This window comes from Anabrus simplex, chromosome 2, assembly GCF_040414725.1.
Source record: "Anabrus simplex isolate iqAnaSimp1 chromosome 2, ASM4041472v1, whole genome shotgun sequence".
Taxonomy (NCBI): Eukaryota; Metazoa; Arthropoda; class Insecta; order Orthoptera; family Tettigoniidae; genus Anabrus; species Anabrus simplex.
The window spans coordinates 1020334910-1020355041 of NC_090266.1; the positions used below are offsets into that span (position 1 = coordinate 1020334910).

General features: G+C 37.4%; 1 protein-coding gene across 4 annotated transcripts in view; it reads right to left on the reverse strand.

The window, feature by feature from the left end:
- The window catches only part of mys (myospheroid), a 331725-nt gene that overhangs the window by 80409 nt on the left and 231184 nt on the right, over nucleotides 1-20132 (reverse strand). For all 4 annotated transcript variants that reach the window (XM_067141892.2, XM_067141891.2, XM_068226367.1 and 1 more), the window contains 2 exons: nucleotides 19009-19215; nucleotides 18595-18876 (listed from right to left, as the gene is read on the reverse strand). In XM_067141892.2, coding sequence (XP_066997993.1) covers nucleotides 18595-18876; nucleotides 19009-19215 — 489 coding nt within the window. The remainder of the gene's footprint in view (nucleotides 1-18594; nucleotides 18877-19008; nucleotides 19216-20132) is intronic.

The window sequence follows — 20132 nt, forward strand, 5'->3', positions numbered from 1 at the left end:
TGCGGCAGTACCCCCGGAGGGCTTATTTAATCTATTGGATCTAAGCAATGTTTAACCCGCCAGCTGCAGTCTTTCTATTGTGTGGTGTGGTTTTAACCAAGATTTGGAAATTAAAATTGCGTGTAAACTGGGAGGCATAAATAGAGCTTTAATTCCGTCCATTCGCACCTCCGCAAGGAGGCTCTGAGCGTTTATATGGCAAATCTTTAAAGCATTTCTGTACGGAGAAACCTTGTGGTTAATGATGTCCCTTGTCGACTGGGAATGGCAAGAGAGCTCAGATGAAAATAGGTGTGTGTTGCCTGCACAGCTGGTTCCTGGGACATTGGGGGAGGGTGGAGTAAGTGAAAGATTGTGAGGAATGTTTGGAAGGAAGAGGGGAGCCTGTTCATTTGTCTCAAGGTCGTTATCAGAGGGGATAAGCGCAGCTGACTCTGGCTTCTCTACTTTTAAGTTATATTTTCTAAGTAACTTATGATGTTCTCAGTTATGCTGGAGAGGATTATGACAATAATGGGAATGTAACTAACAATTTACAGCGATCAGTATGATAATGGCAATATAGCAATAATGTACATGGAAATAAATACGGTAAAAATAAGACAATGGACCCAGTCTACTGCTACTAACACCAATCTACCACTACGGCAAGCAGAAGTAAACTATTACTAATTATGTTCCAATACAGAGTTAAGGTTGAAAATTATTATATACTATAAGGATAACTCTAAAATTAAACTACAATAGAAAGTTACAAAAATGTTGTGACCCTTTCTCCTGCATGTCACTTTAGTTCATTTAACTGTTCCACAGTGCACACTTTATACTTATTTGATCCAATTTTTATGTTAATTACTCCATCAATGCTCCATACCTGGCGTACACCAAACCTCAAAAATTGTCTCCTTAAGGACTGAAAGCCTTGTTGCAGTCAGATCCTTTCTTATTGTGACCACCGTTCCCTTGAGTCCTCTTTTCTTGTGGGAGATTTCACTCCGCTTCCGGTAGGAAACGAATTTCACTATTAAAGGTCGTGGCTTTGCACCCAGTCGTCTTCTAATGAGACGGCTCCTGTCAATGTCCCGAAGGTCAAGGTCGACACCAAGATCTCTTATGATGCTAATTGCTACGACATCAAAATCTTCCCCTTCCTTTTCCGGAATGCCGAAAATGCAGATATATTGCCGCCGCTGATATAGCTCCAGTTCATCTTGCTTGTTTTTAAAGTCACTTTTGGTTTTCACAAGTTCCCTGTCCTTTGCCTGAAGTTGATCTCGTAGTTTGACAGTTTCCTTGTACTCCGCTCTTAGTTCCTGGAGCTGCGACAATAAGGGCTGTAACTGTTCGGCTACGGCTTGCTTGATATAGATGTTGATTCCCACAGGGAATATGAAATATTTGTCCTGAATGAGTACCGAGTACCAACTGATGAGCACAACTTAGCACATAGGAGCGAAACGCAGGCAACCAAGAATGAGTTAGCTGGAAAATGTATAATGTCCAATAATGGACCATTAAATTGGTATTATAAATTTACTCATTCAGGACAAATATTTCATATTCCCTGTGGGAATCAACATCTATATCATCTGATGGCCAGGCAGGCATCAATTTTTGGAAATGAGAAAATCTCTCATAGTGCATTGGCACAGCTGGTGGCTTCAAGTGGCCAATGCAGTGGCCTCCACGGTATGCACTAGCCATGCATCTTGGTGGGTGTGCTAAGTACCAACTAATGAACCCAACTTAGCACATAGGGGCAAAACACAAGCAACCAAGAATGAGTTAGCTGGAAAATTTATAATGTCCAATAATGGACCATTAAATTGGTATTACGGCCTGCTTAACTAGTTCTTGTAAGCTGGCGCCATGCGGCAGGCTGGCTTGGGGAAGCTTCTTAGGAGCCATTATGAAAATTTACTAGTAGAACACTGACAGTTTACTTTAGTTAATTGCACATGTTTAACTTCAGCATGAATCTAATAACGTCTATATCACTTCAAGCACGTTTAACTTCAGCACGAATCTACTAACATCTTTATCACTTCAAGCACTATATCACCTGTGATTTACAATTTCTGCAAGAGAATGTTTGCGTGCGACTAGCAGCTAGCAGCCATATTGAACGGTGTGTAAAAAATGAATGTAAGATGTCCACTGAAGGCAGTGCCAATAGTTGCTTAGGTTTAAATGGATCCATAGAATTCGTTGATTTCTGTTTCTTTATGCAAGCAAATTGAATTTCCTTTCTGATTCATAATAACTGTGATAGGTATGTTGATATTTTAGGCAAAGTTGTTGTGGGTTTAGCTTATGTACTTGGGAATGAGCCTTATTTCTAAACATTTCTTATCAAATGCAATTTATTTGTCAATGATGATGATTTTGATCTTAAGTGACTTTGAGTTTCTTGGCTTTGTAATTTGCCTGACTGGCAGAATAATTTGTTAAGAAGGAAGCCATACTTTCCAGTGTCGACTCAGTTAAATGTAAATTAAAAGCTCTGAAGTCTGTCGAACACTGAAGTTAAATATAATTATTATACTACAACATACTTGTAAAAATGCACACTATTAAACATAGGATAAAACTACACTCTGCTGAACAAAGACCGAAATGTTTTTTCTTAAAGGAACATCATCAGATTCTATCAAATCACACTCAAATATTAAGAAATAATATTATTTTGCCGCGCCACGCCCCTCTCCTCTCCATGCCATTGACACACTGTTTTTTATTTTGTTGCTGGTATTACTTCCTTGTATTTCAATTCTTTATGTGAACTAAGCAAGGGTTCTTCATGTGCATCTTAACGAGCATGTAATTTACGTTTACGCGAATGGCTTGAGGAACTATATTCTTAGTTGTTGTTATCCATTTTAACCTAACCCACATTCCAGACCTTTAAATCAGAGATTACCTCCTGTAGGATTCACTAAGCACTAATATAAAAAGTGTAAATGTTGTCCACATATTAAGTAGGGTGAATAGGGGGGAACTTTTTAAAAATGGTATGTTCATTCAGGTTTTTCTTTTCGATTTAAATTCCAATTGCTCCTTTTATATTCAAAGATTAATTTTTATTTTTGAGATGCAAGATTGCAAGATCTGTGTTAATGTATGTGAAATGGTGCGAACTGCCGTAAGTTATCTCCAAAGGCTGAATGTCTATTGTATGTTACCAAGTTTTTGTGTTCTTTGTATCTTTTGTAGAAATTATGTCTTCTTTGTCTTATACATGTGGTGTTGCAGTAGATTCCTGGCACTTGAGTTCATAGACTTTGAGAACAGGTCTTTCTTGTTCGGGTTGCATTTGCTGATGTGTTTTTGTAGTATATTGTTGGTACTAAAGGCTACTTTTAGATCTTGTTTTTTTGAAAATGTTAGCTATATTGTATCTGTTCTTTGTTAACGTAGTAGAGAACCACGTATTTATCTTCTTCCTGTGTGGTTTTCTGATTTTTTTTCTGTTGTTTATTTAATATTTTCTCTACCATGCCTGGAGGGTGGTTGTTTTCTTTCGTGATTTGTTCAATTATTTGTATCTCTTCTTTGAAATCCATTGTGCTCATTGGTACAGAAATAGCACTGTGTATCACTGTATTCAATCCTGCTACTTTTGTGTTTGTAAGGGTGGTGTGATTCGTTGTCAATGGTGTGCGACGTCTGAGTGGGCTTTCTACACACTTTGTGCGATAGGTTGTATTTATTCCTACTGAGTGCGATGTCTGAAAAGTATATTTTCTTGTTAGTTTCTGGTTCCACTGTGAACCTGATTGACTTGTGTAAAGAATTTAGTGTGTTAAATAATTGTTGCGCATTTGTGACGTCATTGTATATGTATACATGTCATCTACAAATCTGCTCCAGTGTAAGATTTCTGGTCGTTTAAGAATATGTTTTCGAAGTTACTTAGAAAAATATTTGCTATATAATACCTGATAATGGTGAGCTCATGGCTAACCTTTCTTTTTTTTACAATAGATTTTATTGGTGAATGTAAAGCAACTTCGGTTTAATGCTGTTCTAAGAAAGTTAATCATTTCTTTTGTTTCTTGTACTGAAGTGTTTTCTTTTAGATGGTTTTCTATAATTTTAACGGATTCATCTATTGGTACATTGGTGTATATGTTGGTGATGACAAAAGGATATCATGCGTGTGCTCTCTGTTATTTTACGTTTTTTAAATTCTTTAATTAGTTCTATGCTGTTTTTAATCAACCTATCTCCTTTAGGCAAGATTCTTTTCCTTTTAGAATTTGGTTGAGTTGTTTACTTAAATTGTAACTTTGCTGCATCTTTGAAATTTGCTACTGGTCTAGTGGGACATGGAGTTTCTGAGTACATAGGGGAGGGCTCGTAGTAAGGGAAGTCACAGACCATCAACAACGAATCGAACTACCCTTGCACACACGAAGTTGCAGGACTGAATACAATGATACACAGAGCTATTTTTGTACCAATGAGCACAACGGATTTTGAAAAAGAGATACGAATAATTAAACAAATCACGAAAGAAAATAACCACTCTCTGGGCATGGTGGAGAAAATATTAAATAAACAAAAGAAAAACACCCGGAAAACAACACAGGAAAAGGATAAACTTCACAAAGGAAAAATTAAATTGATTCTAATATCTTGTAATGGAAGCCTCCGTGGCCCAGATGGCAGCGCATCGGCCTCTCACCGCTGGATACTGTGGTTCAAATCCCGGTCGTTCCATGTGAGATTTGTGCTGGACAAAGTGGAGGCGGGACAGGTTTTTCTCTGTCCAGTTTTCCCCGTCATCTTTCATTCCAGCAACACTCTCCATTCTCATTTCATAGCTTTTATCAGTCATTAATAAATCACTTTGGGAGTGGCAACCCCATCGTACTAATAGCCTATATCTGCTTCATTCATTCCATCCCTGACCCGGTCAATGACTGGAAAACAGGTTGTAGGTTCTTTTCATCTTATAATGGAACAGGATACATACGTTGTTCTCAACTACGTTAACAAAGAATGCATGCAAAATAGCTAACATTTTCAAAAAACAAGGTCTAAAAGTAGCCTTTATGACCAACAATATACTACAAAAACACATCAGCAAATGCAACCTGAACAAAAAAGACCTGTTCTCAAAGTCTGGAGTCTATGAACTCAAGTGCCAGGAACCTAACTGCAATGCCACATATATAAGGCAAACAAGACATTATTTCTACAGAAGATACAAAGAACACAAAAACATGATTAAGATACAATAGACATTCAGCCTTTGGAGAGCACATATGACAATTCACACCATTTTACATACATCAACACAGATTTCACAATCTTGCACCTCGAAAATAAAAATAATCTTTGAATATAAAAGAAGCATTTGGAATGTAAATTGAAAAAATAATAACTAAAACAACCGGAATGAACATACAATTTTTTAAAAATTCCCCCCTACTCACCCTGCTTAATTAGTATGTGGACAATATTTACACTTTTTACATTAGCGTTTAGTGAATCCCACAGAAGGTAATCTCTGATTTAAAGTTCTGGCATGTGGATTAGGATAAAGTGAATAATATAACTACGAATATAGTTCCACCATAGCAGTTCGCATAAACGTAAATCATACAACAGTAAATTAAAGGAAAACTAAACAATGCGTTAAAGAGCTCGTTGGACTATCCCTTAATAATAATAATAATTATAAATATAATAATAATAATAATAATAATAATAATAATAATAATAATAATAATAATAATAATTATTATTATTATTATTATTATTATTATATTTATATAAAATAAGAGTTTTGTCTGTACATTGCTCAGAATTTGAAAAGAATGGTATTTCTGTATTGGTTATGTTCATAGTAACAAGGAAATGAAATTTTTACTTTTCCGTAATTTCTGTATGTCTGTATGTCCGTATGTACACGCATCACGAGAAAACGGCTGAAGAGAATTTAATGAAAATCTGTACGTGAAGTCGGGGGACGAGCCTCTACAATCTAGGCTATAAATAGTTTTACTCACGCTGAGCAAAATGGTAGTTTAGGGAAAGGCCTAAAATTGAATTCTCAAATATTTATATTATTAGTGGTCCTACCGACAAATACTACATAACTAATGTTATTTAGAATTAAATTTCCGATCATTTGTGTCATACATTGTTACCGTACCGGCTTTAATAACACATATTCATGAATTTGTATTTTTGTTGCCGTCCATATCAATGCCAAGCCACGAGAAAATGGGTTAACAGAATTTAATGAAAGTCAGGGAATAAGAAACTACAGCCTAAGTTATAAACAATTTTATTCGCCCGGTATGAAATTGTAGTTTAGGGGAAGGCGCCTAGAATTTAAATTTTAAATACCCATGTTATTGGTCGTATCGAAAAGTACTACATACCAAAAGTTATAGAGAATACAATTTCCGACCATTTATGTTTTATTCAATTTTACCGTACCGACTGTGATAAGAGTAGTATTCCAGAGTCGGAAGAAAACTAAATGTGAAGGCCTACAATATTGAAAGCGCATAACACTGATCAACAATAACATTACAATGACCATTCTTTGTGGTTAAGTTCTTTGTCTCTTATGCTGCTGCTCAAATCCGATAGATGGGATTACTGCTACATACCGAGAATAACAGCCTGCCTGAATATTGGCGGGAAATAGGTGGGGAGTTAGAAAACTCTCTTCTCTAGCATGTCATTCCTCTGGTTTATACATTTTCTGATACCGTACTAATGTTACGTAACTCACTGGTTCATCATAGTATTCCAGCTATTCGATCCCTACACTGACGCGCTGTTTTGAATGAGCAGTGCGCACTCTTAAGGCAGAGCTTGCTTAGTAGTAGTAGTAGTAGTAGTAGTAGTAGTAGTAGTAGTAGTAGTAGTAGTAGTAGTAGTAGTAGTAGTGGTGGTGGTGGTGGTGGTATGACCTGGTCTAGAATGACAATTTAGGCATATTCCAAATTATAGCATCACAATTCACTAAAAAACTCAAAATTCAACCCTGAAAAGAGCTGTCTCTTTAAAAGAGCTTCTTCCTCTTCATTTTTATTAAATTCTACATTCATTTTATTCAAAATTAGCAGTGAAGAGGGGGTTTCTCCTCTGGCTTGGAGGAAAAAATTGCCTCCAAGTCAGGCAGATTTTCCGCCGCCATTGTAGTGAATTGAGATTTTCGGACTCATCGGGTACTCCTAGGAAACAGATTAGTAAAAGGGCATAGTTTTTACCATGGGAATCTTCACTATTCGATCCCATCCCCTCCCCTCCGAAAAAAGACTGTTCACGGATCACGGCTGTCTGCGGGCTGGTCATTCCAGCTCTGGAATTCTGGACTGTTAGATCGGCAGCGTAGTGCTGTTCGTTAAAAGTGAGAAAATGTGTGGTTTATCATTTCATGCAGTATTTCATGTGAAATCATTGCCTTCACTCGCGCCATTCCTACTGACGTCATTGTAATGACCTATGTTCATTTCAGTTGGGAAAAAACCACTAAGACAGTCTTTCTGAGGTTGTAAAAAGGCAGGTGGGGAGTGAGTGTCTGCCATTATCATGCAATTCTCCAACCTAATTGTGACTGATAGTAGGCAGGCGGGCCTACCATTAAAATGAAATTTCCCTAACGCAGTCTTCATATGAGAAAAGACGTTCGTTGATTTCTCTGGCGCGTTTCCTCGGTAACGTTAAGAGCTATGCAATTTAATACAGTCTTGCTCACAACGTGTACTCTACCTTACCTACAATTCTGTATACAATGTAGAATTCCTTAGCGAAGCACGGGTACATCAGCTAGTAATAATAATAAAAAAGCTACGAATATAGTTCCTCAAAAGCCATTCATGCAAACATAAATTACATTCTCATTAAGAAGCACATGAAGAACCCTTGCATAGTTTACATAAAGAATTGAAATACTGGGAAATAATAATAATAATAATAATAATAATAATAATAATAATAATAACAACAACAACAACAACAACAACATTAACATAAAAAGGCAGCATGTCAATGACGTAAGGAGAGGGACGTGACGTGGCAAAAGTAAGTCAACAGACTACAGCCATTGGACCCACGCCAATGACAGAGCAACGGTTATACAAACACCTCGCAGTAAGTGCTGGAGTGGAGACAAAGCAGGATATGATTAAGATAAGTTCCACAATTTAAGTTCTTAAGTATTAAACAGAGATACACATAAATATTATTTCTAAATATTTGAGTGTGATGATGTTCATTTAAGAACGAAACATGTTTAATAGTGTGTAGTTTCATCCCCTGTGTATTTTTTTTCTTCTTGCAGGTATGTTGTAATACAGAGGTGCTCATCTGGGTGCCTGTTGAAGCTAGCCCAGTGCGGCCGGGCTGGTGTGATGTAAATGCAGGCAGCTTACGTAGGAAGCATACATCACAGTGAAGCGATAGAGTGAGTGCACTTTACAAAGAAGTGAGGGAGTATTGACATTCGACGGTGATTACGAAGCTCTCTTCCACTACTCAGCGAAGTGTTGACTGAGATACATTATTTAAAATAAAACTTTATAATCACAACAAAACAAATCTGACCTTTTCAAGATATTCCAGCCTGATTTATACTGCACTTGATATAAACAGTGTTTTATTTTCTTATATTTATTCATTCGAAGAAAACTTTTTTTTGCTACGGGCTTTACGTCACACCAACACAGATAGGTCTTATGGCGACGATGGGATAGGAAAGGGCTAGGAGCAGGAGGGAAGTTGTGGCCTTAATTAAGGTACAGCCCAAGCATTTGCCTGGTGTGAAAATCAGAAACTATGGAAAACCATCTCCAGCACTGCCGACAGTGGGGTATGAACCCACTATCTCACGGACGCATACTCATAGCTGCGCGCCCCTAACCGCATGGCCAACTCGCCCGATCTTCAGAAAATCAGCTGTGCTCTTTTTAAGTCAATGCGTGTGTGGAAGAAACTTCCAGCAGAATTTGAAGCTTCAAAGGACAAACATATCATACAAAAATTCAAGAACAGATATGATATGGCAGTAACATCAGATCATATCTTAGCTTAGATGATGGATCCAAAAGAAAAGAATTTAGCACTGGATTTAACCAAAGAAGGAAAAATCAGCATTTGGATTCTCTGAGTCAATGTGAGGCGTAACTTCATTCACCTCAATGTTTTCCAAACTTTGCTACTTGCTAGAAATTCGTGTCAAGGCCTTCCTGGACACCATCATAAGTAATATCATTGATCACAAGCTTTTACGTCCTGACCTATGAAAATTTGCCATGAACTGGAAACTTTTGTGTGTTAGATGTGCATGCTAGCGCCAAAGAAACTTAAAGTGAATCACATTAGGCAACGGTGTATCTGTGACGAGCGAATTATGAGCGAGGAAATGGCATCATTGTGTCTTGCAGCTTCATCTTGGTAAGACGTAGTGCGAGTGACTGCATTATACAACCTATTCAGTGTGGGTCAGTCATCACTGACCCTGGATAAATTGTGGAACTGTACACTATCTTTAAATAGTAGCAGCACTTTTCTTTTAGGCCAGATGGAATAATTTGTTTAAAAAATGTACTTGAGGCTTCAAATGGTATCAGCTTGGGCAACATGTAGTATGGTATAGTTATCCTAAGAACTGGAAGCAACGAGAGTGCAAAACCATGAAGACGAATGTGTGATATGTTACAAAGTGTAATTTTAGACAAAAGCTGTTGAAATTCCTAGTGTTTTGCAAAATATCATAGAAAATAGTTTTAGTGTTCAACATGTCTGCCATCACCAGTGTCACAGATGGATGATCAAAATGGTGTTATTTTCTTTTTCTGATCGTTAAAGGCATAATTTTCTAAAAATGTTAATTATAGCACTGCCTTCGTGATGTACAGGCCGTACTGTAGCTCTGATGACGTCATGCAAAGAGGCGAACTGTTTCCTCAGTCCGACCCGTGCAATGCAAGGACATGATGCGCCTGTACCTTGTAATTAAGAAATAATAACAAATGTTATATTAATATAACAGGAGAGATGATTAACACCTGTAATCGCTTCATATCTCGTAAGATAGGTTCATGTAATTTTAGGAGAAGTAGGTTTGAAGAGTGATCCACGCGGTCAAAGCTTGAGGGTTTTACTCGTAAATATACCCAACAAATAATCATTATGCATTAATAAAAATATGGAGATATATCTCTAGATAGCCATAAATACAGTAGCTTTCTTGGTTTTTCTTGACACTTCTGGTACTATTCTTCGAAGACTTTCTTGATACCCTTTCTTCCACACAAATAATTGCATAATTTCTTGTTTAGGAATAGCCCATGTTTTCCCAAATATCAATGCACTGACCAGGAAGATCTGTTAGTTATTTCCCACATTTACGGAAATTGCTGAGGAATAATTCCTTAATTATTAATTTCTTAATTATTAAGTTGTATTGCTTCCAACAACTAAATGTTATCTACCAGCAATAGTTTAAGTTATAATTTTAAACTTTATGCATAAAAATGCTAAAATTGTTTAACAGAAGGTTAGGTTTTATAAACTGCATTTGGTTCTACATTTATAGACTGGGTTTTGCTTTTACTCGCATAAATTTTGGGGAGAAAAGGCAGCGCGCACTCAATATTATTAACCCAAGAAATAACCATATGAAGGTTCACTTGGTTACTGACCATTTAAATTACTTTTATGCTTGTTCTGTATCAACAGTAAAATGACCTGCTGTAAATCTACATAACAAGATAGTCAAAAGCAAACTCACCCTCAGCTCGGGAAATTGAGTAAATCATACTCCTGTGTTCTTCGTAACAGGTACATTTTCGGATGGGATTTTTGTTTTTCATAAAGGTATCCTGCTCTCATATGAAGAAAATTAAAATATCAGTGTATACAGTAAAATCTCGTTAATTCTAAGTCGTTGGGACGCAAAAATCGGACTTCGAATTACGTGATTTTGAATTAACCGCCAACTCTTATTAATTCAGAAATGCCAACCCTTGCCACATCAAAAAATATGCTAAGACCTGTACTGCATGCAATTAACCTTGATTCAAAGTTTAAACCTTTGAAATGCCATGGGAAAAAAATAGATTTCCAAAATGTATCCAACAAGATGCATTTGCAGTATTCAAATTCACAATACAGTATTCACTTGGATAACTCACTGACAAACATAACCTCACGCAACGAAAGAAAACAAAAGCATGATTCAAAGATGAGGAGAAATCTAAGCTGGCTCCCCTGAGCAAGTCCTTTATTTATCGGATTACTGAACTGAATGCATTTTAGATGTACTGTCATCCTACATAAGCTGCTTCAGAGAGTACATCAGGAAACTGATATTTCACATCTGTCAGCAGGTAATGCAACAAAATTATTACATTTATGATCTTACCGGACTCATTCAGTCCATAAAGTATAGTCTACAGATTTCATAGCAAGAATAATATTTTGTAATTGGCTAATGAATAGTGACCGGAAGCCCTGGTTCAATTCACGGCCAGGTCAGGGATTTTTGCCCAGTCCTGAGGGTTGATTCGACGTATATTCAGCCTACTTGATTACAACTGAGGAGCTATCTGACTGTGAGATAGTGACCCCGGTCTAGAAAGCCAAGAATATCAGCCGAGAGGATCTGTCGCGCTGACCGCACATCACCTCATAATCTGCAGGCCTGAAGGCCATGGGGTTTTTGAGTGTTTCGAAATCTCTTAAGATTTGCTTTATTTTATTTATTCTATTATTTAAGTAATTTAATTATTTATCCTGATCATGTATATAGCTGGCGAGTTCAGATTAGTTTAGTTTCTTTGGGCGTAATCATGCCGCTTCTTTAAGACGACTACGACCACTCACCAATGAGGGTGCTGCATTCACTGTCACTGCTTCTCTGAGCTCCTATGCTTCAGTACTCCACTATGAGTCTCATATTATACTCCCTGTACGTAATCGATCAGCTTCAGAGAGTGCTTCTAAGCTTGTGTTTCTATTTAGAGTATTTAACTGTAATGTGAAAGTGTAATATTAAACACAAGAGAATAGTAAAATAATGTTTATACACATATATTGATCATTCATAAATTGAAGAACATTTATACTGGTATCATAAATTTACTCATTTGGGACAAATATTTCAGGTTCCATATAGGAATCAACATCTATATCATCTCATAGCCAGACAAGCATCAATTTTTGGTTAATGAGCCGAAGTCTGCTGGTGGCTTCAAGTAGCCCACGCAGTGGCCTCCACAGTATGCACTAGTCATGCGTCTTGGTGGGTGTGCTATTTACCAACTGATTAGCCCAACTTAGCACACTGGAGCGAAACGCTGGCAACCAGGAATGAGTTAGCTGGAAAATTTATAATGTCCAAAAACGAACCTTGTATATTGGTAGCTCATAAACCTGTAACGCTTTTTGAACTCTACTTAAAGGTTTATTCTTAAATGACCATACTTACTCATGTACTAGACCCCTTTTTATTCCACATTTACAGCCAAAAAGAGCACGGGGGGATTCCAATATGTGATAACCTCAAATTTTGTGCAGTGAACACATGACTTCTAGGCTATAAATAGTATATGTAAACATTGGACACTATTCTTTAACAAACTTATGAATATATTCTGAGTTTTACTGGCTATGTTTGTCGAAAGGCAGTATTTCTAAATTTAAAAAGAATAAATGGTGAACATATGACTTTTAGGCCTACATATAAAGTAAATATGTATAGTCAGTTTTAGTTACTCTTGTATCATGTAATTTGTTTCTCACAAAATGGAGAAAAATGTACTACGATATTTAGAATATATTAAATAGAAGAAGAAGAATAGAAATAGATATTAAAGAAAAGAGGCCAGGGAAAACTCTGATACAACTGTGTAATATTGATGACTACCCATAAATAATAATAAAATATCAATAAAATATATAAATAACTGAGTAAATAAAATTGAAATAAATTAAATTAATAAAAATAGTTAATCAAAATGTCCGTAGCATGGGCGCCAGAGTTCACCAGAATGGATCCCTCGAATTTAGATACAGCATGATACACTTTATATCCCAGGGCATGTACATAATGCTGCGTACTGGTACATCTGCTGCAGGCCTTACCTAACCTCCTGAAAACGACTAAATAGGTAGGAACTGCACCTAGGTTCATCAATAACTCCACTGATTCTAAAATAGCTAACTATATTCTTAACAAAATCCGTGCATGAGCACCTCATCAACACACAAAATTATACATATAATACACACATAAAATATTGCTGCAAGACTCCATATTTACAACAACAATGAAAACAGTGGGAAAACGAAAGCGAGAACTAAACTACTATTTGTAGATAGTCCGATGAACAATGTACATATATGTAGATAAATACCCTTCACTGTCTCTGTATCAATACTACTTGCCAATTCTCATAATCAGCACTTCTAACATCACACAGATACTGTACATCGTAATACTGTGTTCACAGACTTTAACACTTGTTGTAAAGATATATACATTTTAGCAACACACGCTTATTGATCCTGAACATAAATTATGGAAAGTCTGAGATAGCTTTCACTAACATATAATGCCTGACCTCCACAAGTACTACAACACTTAATGCGTACGCCCTCCGCAATTTATTGATCAGCCACTTTCCACGAACATAACAAAACTACGTTCCACGAACGTTTGAAGTCCAGTCCATTGTAGCCGTGTCACTTGAATACCATATATCAGCAGTACTTCCTTCTCGTACAGTGTGTCAGTACTCCTTCTTGTCTGTACCGAGTGTTAGTTGTAGTTCCCGCCGTTTGATCAACCTTTATAGGCATCAGCATTCCCCTTCCTCTCACATAATATGCCTGGATTGGTCCTTGCCAGCCAATCATGAGTGATCCACCGTTCAGGGTTGCCCTGAACTACTTCATGCTCCCAAGACATAAACGCTGGGGTATATCACATGACTCATAGAACTTTCCTAGTACAACAACATCAACAAACACATCTCATCAGACTGGGATGCCCGCATGAGTCATATGAATTAACAGAGTCCAAGATAGCAATGTTTTCCCACTCATGCAAAACAAATTACTCATACTACATATATGGTTACCTTCCAGCTTACAAAGATTAATGACAAAATATACAAATGAAATACTGATAATAATAATAATAATACTAATAAATCGAATACTGACAATAATATCTCTAACTTCTATATACAGTGCGAGGGTGTGATATATGTACTATCACAACTGTTGAACTTAGTTAAGGATGGGTGGTTGGTGTTTTTTTTTTTTTTTTTTTTTTTTTTTTTACAGTGGTAGCCAGTTCTTTTCAGTTTAACTTAATCAACAATTGTGAGGTTCTTCCAGTGTGTTAAAACTAATACAAGATGAAGTCTGTAATTAGAGAAAAAAGAAAAAAAAACTCATTTAATACCTGAAAGACAATTTTCCATATAAATTTCCAAGTTTTTCGAAAGTGTTAAGAAATAGCTAGGTTAACAATTGTTGGGGAATCTGCGCCTGGGCGATAGTCCTAAATGCAAATCACTGATGACTGATTGAAATTAAAAACAGATGAGGACAGATTCATTGAGAAATGGAGACACACACAGGGAATTAAAGGTGAAGACATCCAGAGATAAATTGGAGAAAAATGGACTACAATACTTACGATTCATTACACAGATATATAACACAGAAATTTAAAAAAAGAGGCCAGGGAAGACTCAGATAAAAATGAGTTTGTGGTGTGGTTTATGGCAATTACATCCTAGTTTATGAATCATGGGCAATAACTAAGTGGCATAGTATTGGGATACCTGTTGCCAAGGAACAGGAGTGAGTACCTTGGACATACTCCAAGTCCTGGCCCTCTTTGTGCTCAAGGCAGTTAGGACTATACAATCAACCGATGGTCCCTAACCTGTTAGAGGAGAGGTTCTCAATGGGACTATGTGTAACTACGGTAGCATTCTGCTTCACAGAATTTTCACCAAGCATGCTGAGAACGTTTTAAGCAAGCCTTGGACATACGGGAGTAACGGAGTCCCACTTCCATTCGACAGGCAAGAGACTCCTTGGAAACAACTTGGCGAATGAAATGGAATTTGATGGGGAGCTGCCAATATTAATGGGGCTTATGGAAGAAAGAAACTAGAACTAGCTCAGTCAGCAAAGAGGGCAAGTTATGATTTGTTAGCAGTCAATGATATTCGAGTAAGGAGGAAAAGATAGGTCATGAAGTGTCCTTCATAGGAGTAAAAAAAAAACGGGAAGGGCAACATCTGGGGTACTGCACTCTACATACTTCCTGTAAGCCACGTAACTGAATGAATGATGGGAATAAACGGTGACGAACTGTCACTCCTGATAATGTACGATGAGTTACACTGTTCCATTGTTGCGCCAGAGCCGAGGAGGACACAGATCTGTCCTGCAATGCCATTCGGATAAGGTGGATAAGGAGAAGGGGGTGTCTGAGTGGTGGGACCAGACCCATCTCGTCGAGTTCTACGGCCTTCTGTGAACCATTCTGTACACACCTGTTGCACTGCCAACACACTTTGTCCCACATGAGCAGCAATTTCCCGGATGGATGCATCACGTTCTCTCATGCCAATAATGTGCCCTCTCTCAAACTCACTCATTTGACGTAATGGTTCTCGCATACGTCTACGAGGCATCCTGCACATCTGCTCAAGTCACACTGATCCATTACCCTCTGTTTATAGTGACGAGAGCCGCAGGCACATTTTATCAGTTGGTGAACCTGAGGGCAGACATGGTTCAAATGCTAATCACTTCTTCAGAACATGTCCTGTGAATACGAACTTCTTATCTCTAGTCTTTCAATGTGTTCTGGGTTTTATGAACACGAGTATAGATTTTTTTTTTTTTGCTACTTGTTTAACATCGCACTAACATACTGAATGTTTTCAGTGACTGAAGGATGGGAAAGTGCTGGGATTGGGAGGTAGCGGCTATGTCCTCGACCCTTTGCCATTCCCCAATTAAAGGCGGATGCCCAGCCATTATTACCGTGCTTCTGACCAGAGTCCTTTAAATCCCGATAGGCAAAGCAGCATAAATTCCAACCTTTAAAAGAAAATAACTAGAAGTCAAACGAATAAAGATATAAATGTAATTTATTTTGCATTTTTTTCCTAAATGTTTAGTGCATATGAATGTGTACTCACCCTAATTTTGAATATCCACATTTCGCTCCTGATGGCGTTCCAAAAAGCATCCCGTCCTGCACAGTGGTAGATCGCACTGCTTACATTTGAATGTAGTTTGCTTGCTTCTCCCAGAAGCTGCCCTATTTTTAATTTGCAAACACAAAGGACACACTTTGGCACAACCCGGTATCTTCACAAGAGAATGAAACAATTTAGGGAATAGACAGCTGATGGGCAAACTTCTTTTCCTGCCCGTACGTTTGCGGGACGTGAAGTTCCCGATCAGCTGTTGCACCAAAATTGGGCCGGAAGTTCAGATGTCCGTTTCTATGAGCTGTGAGAGCTGGTCGGTTACCCATATCATGAAGAATGAAACTGTTTACAATGCACACATTGATCACAAAATGAAAAATGAATTTCCACCATTCTTTAGATGATTGCCCAACCCCGTAGTATTCTCTTTTCTGATATATGATGTCCACACCACCCATATGTTTTATGTAATTTGTGACAGCACGAGGACATGCAATTTCTATGTATTTCTTCATTGCCTTTACCAGTTTTTCATTTCACTGTACTATCATTTACAGAATCTGAATTTGTTGACAGCATATGAACAGTACGTTTATCTTGCTAGACTGTTGCTGTTACACCCTCATTTTGCATTTTCCTATATTCTTCCCGCTTTAGTTTCAACTGTGCAGGTTTCCTAAACTGATCAGGCCAACCTTTTCTATTTACCCTTGTAGTCACACAACTATAGGTGTTATGGGTTAGTAATACTTTTTGGTGGGTTTTCCTGGGAGGCACTGTTTCAAGGTAAATCTTCTCTTGAACCCTATTATAGCCTCATATACTGCGAGTTCCTGGCCAGGTAGTACAAAATTCTGAATTTTTCATCAAGTTGCAGAGCTTGTCTTGCTTTGTACAGAATATCGTAATGTTCATCTTGTGGTGTTTGCCTGTTTACATGGCTACTTGGATGTAAATATTGCCGAAGTTTCCTAAACCATTTCAGTGTCATTGCCTGCCTTACTAATGGGCATACGCAAAAGTCTCCTACGAAGTAATCGTCTATTTCAGGTAAACAACCAAACCCATATAAACTCCTACATATGCCCTTATTTCATCAGTGTTAGTGTCTTGTCAGGTAGTATCAACAGTGTCAGTTTTTCTTTGTAAATATTCAGCATGAATATTCGTCTGCTCTCCTACTAGCTCATAAAATTCCGATTCCACCGATATATATTTTTTTAAAGCCTTTTCTGAACTCCCGGAAGGTAAATTGTGATTTGGACCGGCATTGTTTCCCCATATTTTCAGTTCATCAAAACAAATATTACGACTCCAGATATCGCTAGTAACATTTCTTTGTAGCACTGTTCCTCAATCTTCACACAATATTTGTTCACGCTCATGATTCTTGAAATCATTATCACTACTACATTCATTAGAATAAAATTCTGAACCACAACTAGAACGCTCACTATCTCCACTAACTTCTAACATATCTTCAATTTCGCATTCATTCATACCTTTCTACACAACTCCACGATCATACAACATGGTGTGAACTAGAACAAGTATCATCTGTAACTGAAAGACGATGTTTATAAAGTAGGTCTACTTGGGAAATACACACATGAAATGCTGTCAAGTTCCTTACAGCTTGCTGAGTCAAGGGAATATATTGTGGTGTCAAGATCCTTCAATATAACTCTCAACACACTTCTAATGAACGCGAGTGTGACGAGCGCTTTGGAGCATTCAGCATGGCAGGTGGGTGATAATATTCTAGCACTCCGGAGCATTAGGGACGGCAAAGAGTTAAGGTACAGCCCCAGCATTTGCCTGGTGTGAAAACTGGTAACCATGGAAAATCACCTTCAGCACTGCTGACAGTTGGATTCAAACCCTGCACAGCCAACTCGCTCGGTAAAGAAAAAGTAGTAAACAATGTTACCGAACTGCAATCATTACACAAAAATTATAACCTTTTGGTGTATGATACATAATATATATAGTTTCTTGTAATGAAAACGAGACAAAGAAAAAGAGATCCTGATTTTCTTTCTTCCTAAGAAAAGTGTGCATGGATCACTCCCATATATACCATGCATCTATTTCACCTTCTTCCTTACTTTATAGCAAATTGATTTGTTTATTGCTTCTTTACTGCAGGATGCTATTTGGTCATTTATAACAATTGCTAAAATGGCTTATTTTTCATGTTTCTAGATTTTTAAATTTAAAAAAATATTTCAAGAATCTATTTTTACTTTCTCCTAAACATAATAGCACCATTTTAATCAAAATTCCTTCCCAAAACAGAATTAATAGAGAGATGGAACATACTGCAATAATTTACAACTATATATTTACTCAAACAAAAACTGGTAAAAATACTCACTGGAAGTCTATCACAGAATTCGCCGGTGTAATGACCCTCTTCTGTACCACAATTACACACACCACACTCACAGACACCATTGCCTGAGCATATTCTTGTATCATTAGGAGCAATACATGTTGCATTACTGGTGCTGCACTCGCAAGCTTTCCCAGTCCAGTTCTCATTACATCTGCATTCGCCACAGTCACATATTCCATGATCAGGGCCAGAGCATAGTTGGTTATTGTAGTAATTGCAAGAGATACGGTCACATTCACAGTATGTACCATAGTAGTCTCCCTAAAATGAAATTAAAAAAAAATATCATTTAGTTTTCTTAAAATACTATACTATGTTTAATTTTTGAAAATGTAAGGAAAACTTCTTCCATTAGATTAACTGTAAACCATTCATGGAACAATGATTACTTACCTCACACTCGCATTCACCACATACACACATTCCTCGCCCTGTACAATCAACAGTGGAGTTGTCTGGACGGCACATGTTAACTCCTTCAGTCTCTTTCTTGACCTCGTCACATTCACATGAACGACCAAAGTGTTGATCATCACATTTGCATACACCACACATGTGGTCACCAACAGAATGACATTTATCAGATTTCACCTCATATGTCTAGAAAGAGACAGAGTGCAGACAGTTATTAATCACTTGCTGACTGAGGTGTAATAGGAAAGCATAGCATTAACAATTGAATAATTCTAACATTCCAGAAAACTTCAAGAGCCAAAATTATAGATTTAAAAAAAAAAAAAAACTGGAACAGTACTGTTGTTAAATATGGAATCAGAATTACTGATCTAATAACTTGAGATTTAATACAGCTAGAATTAAAATGCATAAACCCAGGATATATAGCATAAGTGATAATACATCTCTTATGTCCAGTGTTGCAAAAATTAAATCCTGGAATAGTGGGTTGTCATTCTAGTGTTTCACTAGATTTACAGGCTAATTAGAGAACCATCTTTGTGTGCTCAATGGATGTAATAATAATAATAATAATAATAATAATAATAATAATAATAATAATAATAATAATAATAATAATAATAATAATAATAATAATAATAATAATAACAATAATAATACCCGTGTGGGGATTTACCGGTTACCTCCATCGGGCGCGTCCCATTGGAATTGGGGAAGCTCACTGGCTCTGCCGCCAGCAGAGTCAGAGGGTAGTAGGGAAATAAAATACCACCGTGAAAAACAAAAATGGTCCCTTGCCAGGGTTACGGCGAAGACTGGTAAATGACCAGAAGCCAGAAAACATCTTGAGGCAACCTCTAGGGCTAACAACCCTAGTTGTAAAAGGATGGGTACCCGTCCAAACCAAAGTCAAGTCAAAAAGCATGATGGCACAACATTTCAAGAAACATACCTCAGGGGGTAAATCTTCGGATAAATCCCTCGTTGTGAACGCCATGGCGCACGAGTCTCGTTCGGATTCTCGGGGAGACTCGACATCATGCAAGAGACGAGTCGGAGCGTCTCGGTGTACCCAGAAGAGTCATAAACTCAAGCCAAAA